The sequence below is a fragment of the Eucalyptus grandis genome, chromosome 10 (genome assembly GCF_016545825.1).
Source record: "Eucalyptus grandis isolate ANBG69807.140 chromosome 10, ASM1654582v1, whole genome shotgun sequence".
NCBI classification, from domain to species: Eukaryota; Viridiplantae; Streptophyta; class Magnoliopsida; order Myrtales; family Myrtaceae; genus Eucalyptus; species Eucalyptus grandis.
Genome location: NC_052621.1, coordinates 6,373,150 through 6,394,267, shown reverse-complemented (window position 1 = coordinate 6,394,267; position 21,118 = coordinate 6,373,150). Strand labels below are relative to the sequence as shown.

Here is a 21,118-nt window from a genome sequence, read left to right as displayed (position 1 = left end):
CTACTAACTTGCGAGTGGCTTGCAAGAGGACTCTCAGGCACCGTCTCAAGTCTTTTGCAACTATAAGTTGGCCTAAATATGGGGATGATTAATTCCTACGAGGAATTGAAAGCTAGAAATGAGATCTTCGTCAATTGCAATTGGCCACCAGTGCCAGAGCTGCGACCGCTATGGGTTTCAGTTGGTTAACCACCGATATCGCCAATCCCTATTTATTTCTTGAAGAAAAAACCTTATTTTCATCGATTAACACTTACAATATAATATCCTGGAAATTCATACAGAATGTGGAAGAGCAAACTAGAGGGACTTGCTCAGCTTTTATTATGACAATGAGGAAAAACCAGAGCCTGCACCACAAGCATTTGTCGCTGTTGAAGAAGCAGGTTCTCTGTACCATTGATTGGATTCTCGTGTGATGAAGTTAGCCTCTGCACGGGACAAATATTTCATTCAGATATCATGATCAGAGTAAATTTTGCGTCCAAGAAAGAATGAGGAAAGATTGCATTCATCTTTCTCACAGTTGCTGTCTCTTGTTTCTACAACTTCTTTATGCCACAATGAAAACCACAGTGGATTCACATCAGGTAAGAAGTCCCATTATATAGGATGGAAAAACTGGATTACTTTCTCTAGTGTTGCAGGGAATAATTGGAGAAGGCTGGGCCATACCTACTGGGAAAAATCATGACCTTTTTAATATATGGGTAGCAACAGAAAAGAGGAAAACTTGGGGATTCTTCCTTTCCTTGGATCTTACGGAAATTATTAGTAATCAGCAATTCTTTAGCTTCAGAACATTTCATTATGTCTCAACTCTCAGATCTTTAGATGTAGGAATCAAGTACCAATCAAGCATATATTAAGAAAGTCTGTCCACAGAAAACAAGCATAGCCAGGACGAGGTATTTTTTTCTGAAATGGATCACCAGATTTTGCTTCTTATTTTTCTGCTTCTACCCTGTCTAGGTCTTTATGGCCATTCCAACCAGAAGTATCGCTATGATAAACTAGCAATTATATCAAGAAAGGAAACAAACATATGACTAGTTGACAATACTTAACTTACCTGATAAGAAAACATCCTTGTATTCTTCTTCATTGTAGACAAATAGTGGAGGGTCCGGTGAACCAACTCCAACGATTGTGCTCCCACTACATCAGTCAAATTTGGACACCATAGGAAAATTAGTTCGTGTGAATAGAAGAGGATACATGATATCAGAACATGATCCTGGAATGATAAGAAGATCTGAAAACATTCAAAGCCAACTCTCCCGGGATGAACATTCCAATACAAGGACTCTCTTTCTAAACTAGAGTCCATAAACCGTCAACTACCAGAATTGTTTTGGCCAAAAAGAAAGAAGAATTACCAGATTTTGATGAAGATTATAGATGTTGGACAATCCTGAATGACAAAAGTCCAAATGGATGCCGCAAGTGTAATAATCCAGGCATCATTGTCTATTCTAAACTCCTAACCCATGTTTGAAACTTTACAGGAAGCTATATTTTCGGAGGCAAGCATCATAAAAACCATTGTCACTGTTTTATCAAAGATGAGACTATCTAGCCCTGGGACAGAAAGTGATGAAGGTATAAAGTCCAAAAGTTGAGGTTGCTAGCGAAAATAATGAAGCTGCAAGTAACTATCCTGTGTGGTCAGTGGTTCATTAAAAACAAATTAATTGGGATTATTGTATGAGGCTAAAGTCTGTGTCCTTAGCTTATAAGCTACTGAAGCGGTATGTTGGTATTATTTTGAAGTCAATTATGAAACTTCTCACACCAACACATATGCTAGTGTTTTTCATCCTTCCATGATAAAAGATCTCCTTCAAGGTTTTTTTAGTTTTTTTGGTCAATGGATGAGAAATATAAGAACATGATATACCTCACAACAATTGAGGATTAGGTTGACGCTTCGTTATGAACTCACTTTTGCAAAAATTGATGAACGCCTCCTATAGTATGAAAAATCTATAAAAGTCTCTCCTTCTCAATCCTAATAAAATTACTTTGTATACATTTAAGCCTCAAAAGACACATCAACATTAAATGCTTTCAGTTATTCAAGAAATATATTCCTCTGACAACTTTACTCTCTACACAGGATATTAGGACTTTAGACTGGTAAAGTTTTTTCTCTGTACCTTCCAGACATGAAAACAGCATCATACTGTCCACGGCCAGCAGCCATGATTCGCTGCTTTAACTTTTTAAGGGATGGTAGTACCTCAAACGCTGGAGCTTCTGCAAGGAAATATAAACATTTGAACAATGAAACTTTTGATTGCAACTAATTCTGTCTCTTATGATATACACTGGCAAATATAAAGAAGAGAATATTTGATCATGAGTTTATTTTTTCTTTTGGTCAAAATTAGTCTGGCATCACACACACATTGCAGTATGATAGGAATTCTCTGCAAATAAAACTGTATAAAAGAAAAGAGGTATTGATAATTGGTAGGTCAGAAAGTCACACAGAATAAGTTTCTCGAAGAGAAAGCAACAGAGGAAAGGGAAGATCGAGTGCTGTCATGTTCATTTACCCAAATCATTGATGCATACATCTTGAGATATTCCATCCTTTGACAGCTTTTCCAGCAAGGCCAAAGGATCAACATTGCTAGTCTTGTCCAACCGTAGACGCTGAGAATGGGAAAAAACATCTTCAGAAAAAATTGTCAACTCGTAGGGAGTAAGCTGACTAGAGTTTTCGTCAACTACTCACAACTCTATTACCTTGTAAACTTCAGCAGTCGAACATGCCTGTGGAGGTTTTATTAGAACCATTGGAATGTCCAAGGATATAGGTGGAGGGATATTTTCAACCACCTAGAAAAATAAGGGCTGTATAATGATTGGGTGGAACTTGGAATCATATTGACTTACCAAAAAAAGCATCAAGATATAGAAGAAGTACACAGAATAACCTGATTAATAAATTAGAAGATGATCAGAAATTCATCATCTTCCATGCAGATGCATAGCCCACGTCTATGAACACTCTAATCAACTAAGTGGCCACAAGGCCGAGAGAAGGAAATCAGAATCTTGTTAAAATCAAGTTTTATTTCTCTCCAAAGCATTATTGGAGAACTTAGGCACAGGGCACTACCATCATAGATTTCTTAAGTTCTTAGAGCAAATGAATGGAAACCATAGAAGTACATTCTGCTAGAAAGACGACACTGGAAAAGTAAGATTTGAACAAGGGACAAGAAAATGACTAACTACCAGCAAGTATTCCGCAAGTTCAGACATACCTCACCTCGACCAGTACAATATGCTGCTCCATGGGAGAAGAAAAAGGGAATATCTGAACCAATTTCACCAGACCATTCTTGAAGGTCCTTCTCAGTTGCAATACAATTATTGAATTGGTTTGCAGCCCAAAGTGCAGTTGCCGCATTACTACTTCCACCACCAAGTCCTGCTCCAGTTGGTACTTTTTTGTCAAGATGGATCTGCCATATGTCCAAATTTGAGTCTCTGGTCAGATCGGAAAACCGTGAGCAAGACATAAAAGAATGTGGGACTCTTGCAGATGTTCAGTTATTTACATTACACATAGGGATTCCAGCATAATTTACTCTAAAAATTGTGATTTACATTTTAGTTGGAACTCTTGTCCACATGAATCTAAGATAAGTTAGGCACACCGATTTTGTAATTCCCATTCACTTTGATATTTACTGTACATTCAAAGACATTTTTGCAGTTTAACATCGCCACAACTCTCTGTAGTTTGTAATACTTCAAGTTAATGAAAGCCCTGATGTAATTCACTGAAGCAAATGGAACATAAATCTAGAGACAACACTTCCTGCCACACCTGCCAGTTTTGAAGAATTATCAGAATCATATGTGAACAGACTCAAATACAAACAAAAGGGGCAGCTCCTCACCCAAAAGAATTTGTTGCTGCCTGTCTTTTTCCTGTAAAGATTCAGTGCTTTGATAATCTGCCAAACATCAAAGAAAATTACAATCAAATATTAGATCTAGTAATGATGCCAAGAACACGGTGACAGTGAAATGAACCAAATCTCTCAAGCATAAGAAATACCAAATTCCTGTCATCAAGAGGTACGCCAGACACATTCGTTGAAAGTCGATCCTTCGTTTGGGACGGTGACAAGGAGAACTTGATTATGTCCCCCAAACTTATTACCTGGAAGCACGAGCAGGTCATGCAAAGCACGAAAAAAAAGGGGGGGACAAGGAAGCAAAAAAGGATGATTAAGGTTCAAGAAACCTCACATGAAACAGAGACGCCAGATCATGGAACCCATCCTCTCTCTTCCTAGTGATTCTCAAAAAGACATTAACCTGCCCCATAGATTGTGCCAAATTCAATACAAAAAACCAGCAGAACACTTGCAGCAAAAAACCACAGAAATAAAGTTCAAGAAAGAGTGGATAAACCGATAAACAAGAGGAGAGAAGTACCTTACAAGGCGAGAACAGAGTGAGCCTAGAAAGAGGAGCTTCCCTGTCCACCTTATCAGCCAGCTGGTTTATCCTCTCATCAGGATCATACACTACCTACATCCATCCACAACCAAAACCACACCCAGCACTCAGCAAAACACGCACACAGCAGCAGCAGCAGCAGCAGCAAGCAACAGCAACAACAACAGCACAAAACAGAGGAGACTAGTTCCACCACGACCTCGAGCTGCTGCTGCTTCCCCGCTTTCGGCTCGGGAGCCACGGCCCTGACGGACGCCCTCCGCCGCAGGCAAGACGGAGACGAGCCGTACCGCGCGGGAGGCGGCCGAACCCCGCCGCTCCGGCAGGCACCGCGGGGCGGGAACACGACGCGACTGCATGGGAAGAAGGAAGAAGAAGAAGAAGAAGAAGAAGAAGAAGCCACGGCGGTCGCCGCCATCATCATCATCGTCCCTCGGTCGTCGAGCTCGGAAACGCGAACTCAATCAGTGCTCCAAATGCATCGACTCGAAGGAGGAGAAGAACCGCCGAGCTCGAGCAGGAGGAGGTCGAGAGGGAGAAGGGGGAGAGAGGGGGGGGAGTAGGTGAAATGAGGTTTTGGTTCGGACAGCTTTCGATTCGTCCGTTAATTTAATTAATCAATCAATCAGGGAGAAGGGAATCGAACGTGTTTCGGGTCTATCGAATTCCTTTCCTGTCTTTGATCGCCGCCGAAATCGCTTTCCGCTCCGACACCCAACGTGAACCGCGAGAGTTGATGTTAGGTACCATGCTAATCTCATGTCTACAGATTACTAATTCATTCACCGTGTGTCACGTGTCTCTCTCCTCAGGCACCTCTGTTTCTCTCCTTATTCTCTCTCTCTCTCTCTCTCTCTCTCTCTCTTTTTAAATTTCTTTCTTTCCCTTTGGCTTGTTGTCGGTGCTCGGCCATGATCGGCGACCGGCGACCAATGGCGGATGAGGGCTAGAGAGGGTGTCGCCGCCCTCGCTGGCCGTAGAAATATTACATGCGCAGCATTTCTCCTTTGTATTTTCTTATATGAAGTACGCTCTGGAAGATTATGTTGTAGTCTTGATGATATATGCTGTCAAAATGAAAGTGGAAAATAATCTTCTGCCGTATTAACGTTTTAGATATTCCAAAGGAAATATGCACAATGAGCGATTGATTATTTTAACCTGATATGGTTAATCTAAAGTAGTAACTTTCCTTTGAGTGACACCATTTGTGAGTAGTAGACCTAATATTCGAGCAGGCTTAGTTAAGTAGGAATAAAATGAAACTTCTTGATGATTTTTGATATATAAGACCCACTATTTGCCCCATATAAATTAGAAACAAGATTTGACATTTCACTAAAAGGTATTGGCGTACTTTATCTTATCTCTAAATTTATTGTATTATTTTGCAAGTTTTTTTTTTTCAAATCTAAGTATGTTTTTAAACTGTTTTGTTTGAATTCTATGACATAAAACTTGGAGGTATTCCCTCTCGAACAGGGAAGATAAAGATATACCTAGAAAACAAGGGGCCCTCTCTAATAGGGATGATAAATTCTATCATAATTTCTTTGAAGATTATTTAAGGAACTAATAGATCAATACAGTAGCTATTAGCGTTGGTGAAGATGGAAGAGAAAGGTGAAAGCCCTCTGACTAGGTTGATCTATGCTTAGTACAGTCTTTCGATTGACTTGTTGGCTTAATACCCTTGGTTAAAAGTCACCGTGCAAACTATTTATCTGGACGTTCGATCATAAACTATTTCATTTCGTAGCTAATTGCGATGACAAAGAAGTTCTGATACAAGTTATACAACGCATGTTGTTCCACATGGGGACGGAAAGTCTCATTTGGATTTTACAGGGAAAATTCTTGCATGGATTGGGTATGTATAAATGTGAACCCATCAATATTTACAGATTTTTTTAACTTTGTCATTCTACACACATTTTTAATCAATTTACTAAATATAACTATAGATTAAAAAAAAAATAATTCGTATAAAAACTCGTCCCATAAAACATAGATTAAAAAATAAATTTATAACCTATTTTGACACTTCTAACATTAAGTGGTTTGCTTCTATATATATGTATATAAGATCAGGAAATTTATTGATAAAATTGATGGTGTCTCTGTACGGGTGGATCATGAGTTCTGCTAATGACTTTCCCATCAAAATAAAATAAAATAAATAAAAATCTAATATTATTTTGTACTTTTGTACATTTGAGGCATTTAACATTAATTAAAATCAAATCTCAAAAGCTAAAAGTCATCCCAAACAGACCTCGAAAGAGCATGTCGAACGTATAAAAAGCAACTGAAGCAGACATAAAGCTGCATGAGAAATTGTAAGAAATCAAGCAAGATAAGGCCTTTTCCGCACCTCAGATTCGTAGACTAGATAAGCATTGCTTCACATATAAGCAAGCCAACAATAGCAGATTCATTTCAAGCAACAGCAGGTTTAAACAGGGATATGTTTTGAAGAACGGAACAGAGTTACATAAGATACAGAATCAGCCAAACTTCGCATCGGCAATGAAATCCCACACCTACCCATTTATACAAATGCAGTGGGAAGTATCTCTTTACTTCCAGTAGTGTTGTGGATGTGTTTATTTATCTATTGAAAGGCAACGCGCCATAATCAAACCCTCATTTCCAGATCACTCCCATCTATCTCATGATTCCTATGAACATAGTGACATCTTTGGGTTTGAAGAGCTAGAAATGCCACCGAGAAGATGGGTGACGACTCCTTCCATGGGTTCCATGGGTTTGCCGAGCATTCCCCATTCCATTATGACTACTACTGTCACTCCCCTGAGCAGGCATCTCAATGCGGCAAACCGGGCATGAATTGTGCCGTTCTAACCAGGTTACGATACAATCAGAGTGATAAATATGGTGGCAAGGCATCATCCTCACTTCTGAGCCCAACACGAATTCCTCTTTGCACACAGGGCAATCTGCATCAGCAAGTATATGTGTCTGGGTGACTTTGACGGTCGGCATTGCATTGATTGCAGAAGGAGGTGCAGGGGCTGGACCTCCGTGGTTATGCATAGATAGAAAGTTGATCAGCTCTTCCAGTCCTGGTGGACCCATGAAGTAAGTATCAAAGTCAGTGTCCCTTGGTCCATTCTCTCTACTGTGGTGCAAGAAGGCTGAATCAGGTGTCTGACCGTGAAATGACATGTAATGAGTGGAAGGAAGGAAGTCCCGTGTTTCTTCTGGAACTGAATTTAGATGCCTTCTACCAGCAAAGTTGGGATTTCGGCCAGCAATTGCCTCTCTCATCATGGAACCAGTAGGGTCTCTGAATCCCCTCCTCGAGCCGAAACCTCCTTGCCTCGTTAAAGCATGCACAATATCCAACATATAAGGCATTCTGGGAGGAATGTCCCCAGAGTTAGGCATGAAATATTCTGCAGTAGGTAAGTCATCAATTCCGGTCAGTTCCTCCACGAAACCTCCATTGCAAGAAGGGCAAATTACTTCTTGGCCATGGAGACCAAATCGCTGGCTGCACTGGTAGCACCAATGTGTCTCCTCTCCATCAGACATTATGCTTGTTACCTAAAACCGATTTAAAACAAGCAGAAAGTTTGATTTCCTTTCACAACCAACAATTAATAGCTTTACAGCAGTTGAAGATTAGCTCAGTCAAAAAAGAATTTACATATAGACCTGTCTCTCTTTTACCACAAAGAACAACTCTCTGTGACAGACAAAATTCATACGCGAGAAGCTCCTAAGCTTAACCCAACTAGAAGAGAAGCTCCTAAGCTTCCTAAAACTTGGAACTAAAACTATCAGATTGCATTTGCACAATTCAAGAAAGCACCGTTAATAACTCAATATACCTATGGTAAGAAGTTTTTGGCAAAACCACATACAGAGGTTTACCTATGTAAGGCAGGTTTAGATAAAATTGCATATCATCGTTTGTCGACATGAACCAAATGATTGCAGTACATGAACACCTAGAAAATCTTCCACGAAACAAAGCAAAAACAAAAACAAAAGAAAAACGCATGCTGATTCTTCAACTAAGCTGAGAACTCGTCTCTGCATCCAGCACGAATCCTTAAAGTTGTCCACAGGGGCTGAACAAGCATAACTGGCAACTCAACAAACATAAGCAATGATAAAACCATCCCATCCGCACAACCTTGTTATCTTGGAGAAGCTAAAGTTTGCGAATTGACAACAAGAGAACAGCAGGATCAATGGTCGAAACCAAAACAATAAATCACAAGGCACACGAGGGAAGCACTCCAATCATCGAATGTCACAAAAGACCAATTCGAGCATTGGGCAAAATTCAGTCGTATCCCAGAAAGGCAAATCAAACAATTACAAATAGAAAGTACCCAAATCGACCCATCCTCAGCTGAAAAAGGGAACAAAAACGAGCCCTGGTCAGCGAAGGACCACACCGCATGATCCAAAACCTACAAGAACTCGAGATTCATCCCAAGAAACACCGAGGAAATCGCAATTCGAGCGAATCCAGAGATACCCAGTGGACCGATCTTCCAAAAAACAGAACCAAAAAAAAAAAAAAAAAACCCACGAGCCGCACAAAGCTCCGCGTGCCGACGAACCCGGAAAAATCTCTCATCTTCCGATGCCGGAATTCGCAACAAGAACGGAAGGGAAAACAAAACACACCACGCAAGATGGGTAGAAATCGAGCGAGACGAGGAGGAAAGGAGGAGGAGCTGCTGGAGAAGCGTACCGGGCGCAGGCAGGACCGGAGCGGAGCGACGATCGGGACTCGAGCTTTTCTCGTGGAAGGAGAACGGGTTGGAGGAGAAGAACTCGGTGAGAACTGAGAAGAGAACTGAGCCTCACAGAGACCGAAGGTCAAGCCGCCTGGTACTGTTTCCTGAGTGCGGGAATCTTGTGGTATCTTGCTATTTATTCTGTTCTTTTATTTTATTTTATTTTTATTTTGGTTGTCAGTTTCTTGTGGCTTATCTCATTTCTTTATTTACTATATAGTTTCTAATTCATATTTTGTATTTAAATTTTTTTTGGACAGGACGTTATTGTGTATTTTTAAATAAACATTATCTTCCGGCATCGTGGATATTGTTTTTTCATGGGTCATCAAGGTTTCCACACAACCGAACAAATTGAGAGCGGTTGAATTTTGACTCGGCAGCATTACTTGCGCCAGAGTGGAAATGAGGGATAGAAAACTGAAATCGGCATGAGAGTAGTGGACACGGCAATTCACTATTCTTTTCCTTCTCTCTCTCTCTTTTTTCCCCTGTGGAAAAATTGGAGAGGAACTGTACATGACTATATAATATATATATATACGAAAAAATGACACAAATAATTTTTAAACTTTAATCAAATGTGTAGTATGATCTATAAATTTTTAATTTATTCAATAATCTTTGAATTTTTAATTTATTTAATAATATTGAATGTTTTAATATAATCTAAGGACTATATTGAATATATACCAAAAGTTCAAGGGTCACATCACACATTAAGATAAAGTTTAGGGATCATATTGAACAAATTAAAAATTCATGGATCATATGTGTAATTATCTCAATATATATTGTATGTAATTCGTTTTATTCAGCAAAATCTAGATATCTACTCAAATAATTGCAAAAAGGATTGTGTTAGGACACTCACTAAGTACACATAATTTGGAATTGTGTGATTTTCAGGGTAATAATGGATTGTGAATAATACGAGGATAATTAGTGCATTAAAAATTGGAAAATCTTTTTAATTGTTTGCTTGATAATTGTATTGATACACTAGTTAAATCCATTGTAAAATGCAAACTAGTGTCACAAAGAATTTTCGGCTTCTCAAGCACTTTGACTATTCTTAAATCCAAAACATTTAAAACTTTTGACATGTAAACTCACGTATGATTTTTTTTTTTCAAAAATACTTAAATAATATTGTAAATTTTGACGGAAAGGATATATATATCGTTCAATCCTAAACAAACAAGCCATTTTGCTGATCTAATGTGAGTGAAGTTGCCATAGTTTTACTTAGTCTTTTTGTATTTATTATAAAATGTAAATTAGGATGTGCAAAAAAATCGAGAACCACCCGAAATCGACTCGATCGGAACCAAAATTGGTAATTTCCAAGGGAATCGGTCCGATTCTCAATTAGTACGGTTTCCGTTTTAGGTGCTGAACCGCTCACCCGCTCACCTGGTCGGCTTTGATTGGTGATATATATATAATTTTTAAGAAAAATTCCTGATAAAAAAAAAGATTAAGAAAAATAAAACCCTAAAATTCCTAATTTGAAGTTCAACATCCATTAATCGAGTACTCGTATTTATCTCGTCTTACTCTCATCTTGTTTGAGTTATCTCTCTATCTTTTCATCATGACCTCAACTCTCAAGTTCAATATCCATCGACTCATGGCCTCAACTCTCGATTTTTAATACAAGTTCAATTTTTTATTGATTTTGCGATTAAGAATAGAGAATTTTTTTATATTTTGCTTTACTTTGGTTTGCTAGAAAATGTTGCATTGAGTGTGTGAAGTTTGGTGGGATTGATTCTAATTTTTCGAGATCGATTCTTAGTGGATGTTTCCCAATTCTAGGATGAGAACCGCCCAGTCAGACCATACTCACCCCAACGTAAATTATGACAACTGTAGCTCTCAAAAAGTACTATCAAGGCAAATGTTAAAAAGCCATACGATTATAACGGTACTAGGAACACAAAGGAAAAACATAGGTATGATATGTCTGCAAAACAAAAACATCAGCTTGATCGACCATGCACAACTACTGAGTTTCAGATTATTCAGTCTCTCTTCCGCCTTTCCTAGTGCTGGGCATCGACTCTTCCCATCATGACGACTTGACGACTTTCATCTTCTTCTTCTTCTGGCCAATCTCAGGTTGGCCAGGGATTCTCTTCATCAGAAATTCAAAGACCATTTGTCTATTCGCTCGACGTAGCTTCCGGCAACTCTCCACCATGTACAGTCCGTCGTATGTGAAGGTGTGATCCCTATCCTTACGGATCACTCTCACTGGCTTGTTTCTGTTCATGCTGTTCACTAGAGCTAAATTCCCACGAGTAAGCTTCTGGTCTTCCCTCTTCTTGTCATTAGCGGGCATTCCACCCTGGCCCACATAAACCAGCTCATCGGGTTTACTCAGATTGTCCGTATAATCCCAGGAAGCAACAACACTAGTGGCTAGGATGTCTGGGTGCGATCCCATGTAATCGATGCCACTTCGAGGAGGGCGATGGAGCCCGACAACAACAAGTTCCATCCTATAATAGAATGTATCTCCAACTTCTACTCCCGGGACATCCCCTACAAATTGCATTCCAGCGTGGACGTACCCAGTAATTTGCTTGAGCTCCATTGCAGCACGAACATCTATATTCCTAATGCGTGAGCTCTCTTTACCCGCTTTTGATTTTTCCTTAGAGAGCTCGCGACAAATATGTCTGTATAGTGTTAGAGCTTCGACAACATACTCTCTAGCCAAATCATGTCTGTTATTGCGCATAGCATTCGCATTTCTAACCTTAAAGAAGGAGGTGCTTGCTCTCCCAATGTCAGATCGTTGAACGAGGTGCAAACTTTTCGAGCTCTCTGGTGTGCTTTTCTCTGAACAGTTCCTGATGTCGCACCTGTCAAGAGACTTTCTCTTACAACTTTTGTCCTTCATACCTGGGGATGCACCAGAAGGACATTGAGCACTCTTCTTGGTCCCTTTGATTCCATCTCGGATGTCTCTATTCGATTGGTTGAAATGAAGAGGGGTGTGACTTCTGCATCCTGCAGGTAAACGTGACATACAACCTTTGTCCTTCATACTTGGGGATGCGCCAGAAAGACATTGAACACTCTTCTTGGTCTCTTTGATTATATCTCGGATGTCTCTCTTCGATTGGTTGAAATGAAGAGGGGTGTGACTTCTGCATCCTGCAGGTAAACGTGACATACAACCTTTGTCCTTCATACTTGGGGATGCGCCAGAAAGACATTGAACACTCTTCTTGGTCTCTTTGATTATATCTCGGATGTCTCTCTTCGATTCGTTGAAATGAAGAGGGGCGTGACTATTGCATCCTGCAGGTAAACATGACATACTCCTTTCTAGACTAGATTTTCTAATGCTCTGCATCACAGTATTGCTTCTCGGGTCAACGGAACCTGATTGAGACTGCAATATATGTGTGTAGCTTGCGGAAGATCTTGAAGCTGGAAAAACAGTTCTGACAGAAGAAGCATTCCTAGGCATGGCCTTCTTCGACAAATCCAGAGTCTTGGGAGTCATCTTCTCTTTATGTTCTCCCACAAACTTTAGCTGGTGAATACCACTAGAATGCTGTTGAAAGACATAACGAACAGATTAAGTCACCATAATAGCACCACTTGTTTGTGATTCTTAAAGGGTATCACCAATCTGTACTCAATGAATGTTTAAATGATGTCGAAAAAAATACCAATTAAGGTTTCAAACAATGTGTAGACTAATATTGAAGTTTAGCCATAATGACCACTGGGCCGTTATGCGGCTCAGAACAATAGCCTTTCTTCGGAAGTCTCGAAATTTATTCTGTTTCAACATTTCTAGGAGACATATAGGCCAAAATAACTCCTCATTTCAATAGCCAATGATTAGAAAAACCTTTCGCGTGCATGAAGTCCGCAAACAGGAGTTGAAAATGACAGAGAACAACTACTGTTTGACCATCGGACCATGCTCTGCACATTACCTGCATCATAACAATCTTCGCTGCTACCGTGCGATGTCTTGAGGAACGAGTGATTCCAAAGGCGAGGAATCTACAGTCAGTCAACCTATCGCTCGTTGGTTGCAAGGCTCGCTCAAAGTTCCGTCTCGCTCCTTTCAATAATTGAAGGGCGTGACTGCAAACGCTCGACCACCGGATTGCACAAAACACCCTACAATCCCATGTTAAGTTCAGACTTTTGACATTATGGCCTTGACTTGGGACAGTTTGCACGCGGTGTGGAGGTGCTTGATAGAAGCGACGTGGGATATTTCAACAAAGATTCATGAGAAACAACGCTCCATAACAAAGATTAGGCCAAGGCAGAGCACATGGATGACTTACCTCTATCGTGTCCAAAACTTCCTTGCGGTCGAAACGAGAAAACAAAAGCCAGGAGCCGAAGCAAGCCAAGCCTCAAAACCTGAAGGTGGGAGCAAAATGATCAAACCGTAATAGAAAAGTTCTTTTTAAATCATGAAAGGTGATGCCTAGAAACAGGACCGACCTGATTTAGTGCACAAAATCCGAATCAATCACTACATAAAACTATTTCCACAATCCTGATGAGAGATCCCGGGGATGTAAGTTTAGCCTCGGAGAAGTTCCTAGACGTTGGAAACAGAGCGAACGCTCCGAGCCGAGAAACAGGATGAAGCCTCAAGACCTGATAGACTCAAAAAAATACAATCACATCCTAAACAGCCACGGAAGCACAAGAAGAGCACGTCCCGTCGAGAAGAAATAAGCATATGCATGGACGGTGGCTATGTTTTGCCTCTTTTCGCTCTTACCGAGTCGGACGACGAGTCTCTGAGCGAGCCTGGTCACAAGTTTTGTGGAGCTGACGAGGCATGCCGAAGGAAACTGACGGCTATGGTTGAGAGCAGAGAAGCTTGCTTCAACCTCTGCAAAATCTCCCGCTGAAGTCTGGAATTGGCTCGAGCTCCTCTCCCTCTTATATACAGCATGCAGGGGTTGGTAGGACACGGATTTTCAGTGCATTTACATAGATAAATTGATTAATATATATAAATAAATTCATATTTACGTGCGAAAATTCGCATTTTAGCCCATCTCTTACTTGCAATGAGCACAAGATTTCCTTACCATCAAGTACAATAAAAAAGAAAGTACATCTAAGATCCTCTTCCATCCACGTTCGATCTTATCCCGTGCCTTATCTTTACCTTAAATGAGGCGGAGCACGATGTGCGTTCGATTTCCATGCCATTGAAATACAGTAAAGCATCGTGAATCCGACCCGTCCATTAAGGTTCCAAATTTTGATAAGAAAAATTTACCTTATGACCGCATCTTACCTAATGTGGTACGAGCTTACTATAATATCGATTGAACTTATCATATAACAAATTATAATTAATTTCGTATTTTGTTCGTCCGTTCACATTGCAATCAAGGATTTAATTACTTAATTAACGCGTTTCATGGGTGAGTAATTAATTTACTTCCTCGTATTGAGGGAAAAAAGAGAAAAAAAGTTCTCATAAAAAGAGAGATTCTTTTTTTTTTTGTCAGTCATATTCTATTCCTACTTTACACTCATCTCAGACTTTTACCCTGCCTCGTGCAGGGCGTGGGAGTCGAAACCCACTCTTGAAACTTACGCGTCCCCACATCCCCCTAAGAATGTGGGGATTTGAACCCCTCACCTCCCCCTTCTATGTTAGAAGAGTGACCACTAGAGCGAATCCTAGTAGTTATAAAAAGAGAGATTCAAGAAAAATGATTATTTGCGGAAAAAATTAAGAAGTGTACACAACTAATGGTGCGTTTGGTAATATTTTTATTTTAGGGAATGCCTTTTTTCAAAACTAATTTTTTATGTTTCTATTTCCTAAAACAATTTCTAAGTAAAAAAATATACTTGGTAATTATACAAAAATCTATTTTTGGAATAGAAAAATAATAGGAATATATCTAGTACGATATACAAAAATTGTGTGTCGGGAATTTTTTTAATTATATATATATATATTTTTCTTTTTCTCTTTTCTTTATTTTCTTTTCTTTCTCCTCCTTCGGTTGGCAACGGCGACTAGTGGCGGCGGGAGGCAGGTGGCGGGAGGCAAGTGGCGAGTCTCCATCGGCCGATTAGAAGAGGAAGAAAAAAAAAAAAAAAAAAAACTTAATTCTAGAAATTGTTCTCGAAAATAATAAACTATTTTTTCTACTTCTTATTTCCATTCAAAATTTATTCATTGGCTACTTTTTTATTCTGGAAAATAGAAAAATTAAGGGTGCGTTCGTAACGATTTTGCTCTCGGGATTCTAATAAAAAATGATTCGTATTCTTATTCCTAGGAACAATTTCTAAGCATTTTAAGTAATTTAGTAACTGTCTAAAATTTTTTATTCTGCAATAAAATTGAGTTTGATGCCGTGCTCTTAAATATATATCTATATATATATTTTTTACTTTTTCCTTTTTTTTTTTTTTTTTTTTTTTCTATTCTTCTTCTTTAAGTGATCGGTGACCTCACCAAAGCGTCATCGTCGTCAGCTTGGGAGGCTCGCCAAAAGCCCCGCCAAGGCTCGGCCTCGTCAAGAGACTGAGTGAGAGACGAGTCTGGCCATTGAAAGGGCTGCAAGGCCCACCTGGCCACTAGCAAGCAGCAGATGCTAGCGACCGGTGATAGCAGACGGCAATGGCGGATGGCAACAATGGAGAGGAGAGAATATATATGGGAGAGAACGTCTTTGAGCAGAGAAGAAGAGTTTCAATTTTTATTATTCTTTTTTTTTTGTTTCAAGAACAAGAGTCAAGTTGTTCTTTTTATTCTTAATTCTACTCCAAATTTTTTCTTGAGAATAAAAATTTTATCAAATGCAATTCTGTTCTTAAATTACTACCGAGAACAAAATATCAAAATTAAATATTTGTTAGATATTTGGATTATTACCAAATGTCACCAAATAAATTTCTATTCTCTTTCTATTTCGAAAAATGAAAGAATAAAAGAAAAATCGAAATATTATCATGCAATCACTAAACGGATGAAGAACTTGAGAGAATAGTTTGAAAATACTCCCCTCGCCCTTTGCTTTTCTACTTTTTTTCTTTTCTACTTTGATGACTTTAATTTTTCTACTTGCTTGAAGAGGAATGAATTGTTCTTTTTATTTTGCGGAAAACAATTAACTTAAAACAACTATTTTATATTTTTTGACGTAATTAATTAATGAAAAATATTTTCATTAGTAACAATAATTTATATCTAAGCAATTTTCGTAAATGCTTAAGTATTTTTCGTTTATAAACAATAGAAGTGATTATTTTAAAAAAATTCCAAGTTGTTTTATTTTCATTACTCGTCATTAAAACTAATAAAAGAAATATCAACACAATTCACAAATTAAAATGTTATCTATTTTTTGTCATAAAACAATTAGGTCTAGAATAGTGAAAAAAAAGTATGAATGTGTACAACTACTAGAATACAGTCAATACTCGCAAGTCTAATCATACTTTTTACATGGTTCTTTTACAATTTACTTATATTTCAGTCGGTAATTTTTGTTTTCTCTTCTTTTTTTTACCAATATAATTAATGACTTTAAAAAGTTTCACATGATTTAAAACAAAATTAAATATTTTGTTTTCTCGAATATGAACCTAAAGTTGAGCCATTTTCTTACACGGATTGATTAACTTATTCTCAATTAAGAACATAAGCTTTTAATTTTATTCACAGCCAGGGTACTTTTGACCAAGAACATTGTTGTTTATCTTTCACTTTTTATATCACCTTCCTTATCAACCCCTCCATCGCTCTTTGTGTCATCTCGTTGTATGACCAAAATTGGGTTTTCTTTAACATGAGCTATCTGCTTTTGCTAAGCCTCAACTTTTGTCCAATCCTAAGAAAACTCTTTTTATCAAAAAAAAATTTAAAACAAAAATTATATAATTATAACACATTCATTTTAAATTAATTTTTATCATAAAAAATCCAAATAATGACAAATAACCATGATAAGTTCTACAAATGAGAATAAATTTAACCACTATGTCCTTCAAATTCATATATTTAAAATATTTATGATAAATATACCCTATTAAATTGAACTAATACAAAAAAATCATAAATTGGGAGGGTTTGCTAATTAATATATTACTTTTACGTCTAATGAATATTATATTTCCAATTGCCAATTTTAGAAACTTACCAAAAATATAGCGATTCATCAAATGTATACATTTGTAACATTTCATTATGTAAATATTTTAATAAAATTGTTATATATTTCATTATATAAATATTTTAATAAAATTGTTCACCCCCTCACCTTTTCTTTTGTTTCCTTTCTACTCCACCCCAATGCGACTGTTTTCTTCAGGCGTGATCCTTGCCGAAGACCATTCCTAAACGACGAACTCAGCCGGAACGCCCTTCGCCGCGGTCGCTTGAAAGCACGCTTTGACAGGACCTTCGAGGGCCGCCGGACCGACGTCACCAGCAGTATGGCCGGCGCCGCCACCCTCCATCATCACCGGCCAGGAATCGGTCACTCGAGAAGCACGACACGCTCAGGGAAACGTTGTAACAAGATCATACGAAGCTAAGTGATAACGGCGAGGATCGATCGAATCTCACTTACCAAGCAATGACGGCGAAAAACTAAGAGCAGCCGCACGAGTCTCACTCGAGCATTTCATCGAACATGTCTGGTGCATTGGGGGTTAGGAACGAGAGCAACGAGCTCAAAGTCAAGAAGGGATTCAAAGCTACCAACACGCTAGACTCCAAACGCAGCACACATACAAATGAGGCGGGAACTCGCTGGAACCAAACAAACCAGCCCGGTCCGGCGAGTCCCAAACAGGGGACCAAGAGGAGCAAAACCGGGGCGGTCGGCAATGCTACCAACCAGGCTTGCTCGCGTCGTAAGGCGGACGAGCTCAATAGATCGGGCCACGTCCGCTCGCCTAGCGTATTCCCGAGCCGGGATCCTTGGGAAACCGACCCCCAAGTCCGACAAATCGAAAACCGGCGCTAACTCGGAACCGGAACCTACCGAGGCTTGGCACGGGGGCAGGGGGAACGTCCGTGGTTTATCAACTACGGCAAAGGCACGCCGGTCGCCAGAGGGTTCAGTCGCTCGTCGCTCTCTTTCCCTCACGATATCTCTCTCTCTCTCCCGTATCTCTCTCAGATCTCGCTCACTCTCTCGATGTCTGGCTCTGGATAACTCTCTCCATTTCTCTCTCCTTCCCCGCCTACTTCATCGTTCTCCAGAAGGTTCTATTTATAGGCTGGAGGGTCCGGTCGACGGGGGCATTTCGGCCGCCGGTCCTTGGCGCGCCGACCGGCATTCCTCTTGGCCGAACCGGCGTCCCATCCCGTCTTCTGCGCGGAGGCCTGCTCGGGCATTGAAGGCGCCCGCCCTGACGTCCCCTCCGTCCGGGTTCTTCGCCGGATGTCGCGCTGCTTCGTTCGGCGGCATTGATGGCGCCTGCGGAGACGTCCCGTCCGTCGCCAGCTACTCTGCTCCGCTTCGGTAGGGCGTCCTTCGCGCGCGCGAGCTGCAGGGGGTAAGGAGGAGGAAAAAGAAAGGGGAGGAGGTTGGGCCAAATGGTTTGGGCCTTGGGTCCGCTTGGGGAAGAAAGGAGAAGAGAAGGGGGCTAGGGCGAAGGCCCAGCCCCCGTGGGCCTTCTTTTTTTAATAACAATTTTTTTGATACGTATATTTTATTTATCCGAAATAAGGTAAAATAATGGAATATAAAATAAAAATAAAAATTAGTAGATACAAATAATATTAATGCCTGTGTGATGCAAAAATCTTTTTTATTAGGGTCAAATTGATCCTTAATTTTCTATGCAATTTTTATCCTAACTATTTAATAAAAAATTAGGTGTTGACATAAACTTGTATATGAGGAGTTTCATTTGGTCATAAAAAAAGGAAAATGTTGCCTTAAATAAAAAGGAATAAGTTATAAAGTTACTCTGAAAAATTGGTTTGGGGCTGATTTTGTCTTCAGTAATTTGAAAAATAGCTACTTTTATCTATAAAAACAAGAAAGTTTTACTTTCACAATGATATAATGATTTAGTTTTGATTTTGATAAAAGTAACCAGAAAGAACATAATTTCAGGATAAACAGTTCCATATTTGTAAGAATTAGTACAATGCGTTCAATTTTCGGTTTCCGAGTGGTAAGTAAACCAGGAATCAGACAACTCGACCAAGATCCTGTGTTTAATCAATGCCTATAACTCTGGATTTTTTTCTCTCTCGCATGTACAGCATTAAAAGAGTTTTCACTTCTTCTTTTTCCCTTTAAAGAGTTTTCACTTTAGATGGCTTTCTTTTTTATAATAAAAGAACATTATCTTGCCAAATTATTTGACCCCAGCTCGCCGATTGTTGCTGCTCAGAATGATAAATTTGACGGTAAGATGTTTCTCAGTTTGTTGTTTCAACTTCTCCACCAAACTTCTCCACCAAACTGATTGACTTATTATGCGATTAACACGATAAGATTGTAATAATGCATAAATTAACTTGTCCCGTTGGTTATTTTTTAACTGCACCTCCATTGCATCCCTCATGTTTACTCCAGAAATGGAAGTTAACCATTTGAAAGAAGAAGTTACCCATCATTAGGAGCCTGTCAGATTCATGAAACTGCTCACCACATGTTTGACGAAATGCACAAACCAAGTCTGTATGGAGTTCAGTGGTCTTGGAATCCTGCTCACTTAGGGCCCGTTTGGTTGTGTTTCTGTTTAAAAATTGTTTCAGGGAACAGAAATAGAAAAAAGTGTTTCTGTTCCGGGGAACAATTTTTGAACAAAAATACACGTTTGGTAAACTTGTTCCGGGAATAAAAATAAACAGAAACATGTTTGGTAAATTTGGATAATTTTTTTATTTCTTTTATTTTTTCTATTTTTTTCTTATTTTTCCTTTTTTTTTTTTTTCTTTTTCATTTTTTTTTCTTCTTTTGGCCGGTCGCCGGCCGGCGAGGGCCGAGCTCGCCCGGCGGGCGAGGGGCGGAGGCGAGATCGAGCTCGCCCGCCGGCGCGAGCTCGGCCTCGCCATGGCCGGGCGAGCTCGCCCGGCCATGGCGAGGCCGACCCTCGCCCGGCTACGGCGAGCCTCGGCCTCGCCGGGGACGGCGAGCGTCGGCCTCGCCGGGGGGCCGGCGAGCCTCGCCGTGGCCGGGCGAGGCCGCCGGCCCTCGTCGGCCGGTCGCCGGCCATGGCCGAGGCCGGCGACCGGCCAAAAGAAAGAAGAACAAAAAATAAGAGAAAAAAGAAAAAAAAAAGTGTTTCTGATTTGTGTTCCAGAAACGAGAAACACAAAATTTGTGTTTCTCGTTTCTGTTTCTTTTTTGTTCCTGGGAACAAAAGAACAAAAGAAAAGAAACGCACACAAACGCGTTTGTTCCTTTTGTTCCTGGAACAAAAAACAGAAATTTATGTTCTGGGAACAGAAACGAGTGCAACCATGCAGGCCCTTAGTCTCTCAACATCACTTGCTTGTTGCTACGTTCACCCCCTCCATTATCTCTCTCACGTTGGTCCTCGATGGTTGGCATGGATGCCAATCAGTAGTTCTGGTCATTTATTTGCCAATCTTTAGTCTGTGACATTAGTAAGTATTTTAGGAGGTAGAGAAAATTGCAAAGAAAATGATTTTCCATATAGTTATCTGGAAGAATAGATGTGAGGTGAAGCAAATCTGGAGAAATAGACTTCTTTATGTTGTGGATGAAAAGTAAGATGAAAGAGGAGTTTGTATGAAAAGTGACGTTTTACCCTTTCCTGTGAGTTGTGAGTATGAGCGAGCATGATCATAAAATACTACTTAATACAAGAATTGTGGAAATTAT

At 39.7% G+C, this 21,118-nt stretch overlaps 2 protein-coding genes across 2 annotated transcripts; both read right to left on the bottom strand.

The window, feature by feature from the left end:
- Nucleotides 1–196: 196 nt before the first annotated feature.
- On the bottom strand, nt 197–5,196 carry LOC104421437 (4-diphosphocytidyl-2-C-methyl-D-erythritol kinase, chloroplastic). The gene is made up of 11 exons (XM_010033382.3): nt 4,688–5,196; nt 4,465–4,560; nt 4,276–4,344; nt 4,082–4,186; nt 3,921–3,977; nt 3,279–3,479; nt 2,755–2,847; nt 2,562–2,661; nt 2,160–2,259; nt 1,073–1,158; nt 197–431 (listed from the first exon to the last, which is right to left on the bottom strand). The coding sequence occupies exons 1-11, from the start codon at nt 4,913–4,915 to the stop codon at nt 325–327; spliced, it is 1,242 nt and encodes a 413-aa protein (XP_010031684.2). The 5' UTR covers nt 4,916–5,196; the 3' UTR covers nt 197–324.
- A 1,681-nt stretch (nt 5,197–6,877) lies between these two features.
- LOC104421436 (probable E3 ubiquitin-protein ligase RHC1A) lies at nt 6,878–9,396 on the bottom strand. The gene is made up of 2 exons (XM_010033381.3): nt 9,224–9,396; nt 6,878–8,058 (listed from the first exon to the last, which is right to left on the bottom strand). Exon 2 carries the CDS (start codon nt 8,044–8,046, stop codon nt 7,204–7,206), a length of 843 nt encoding a protein of 280 aa, XP_010031683.1. The 5' UTR covers nt 8,047–8,058; nt 9,224–9,396; the 3' UTR covers nt 6,878–7,203.
- Between the last annotated feature and the right edge of the window lie 11,722 nt (nt 9,397–21,118).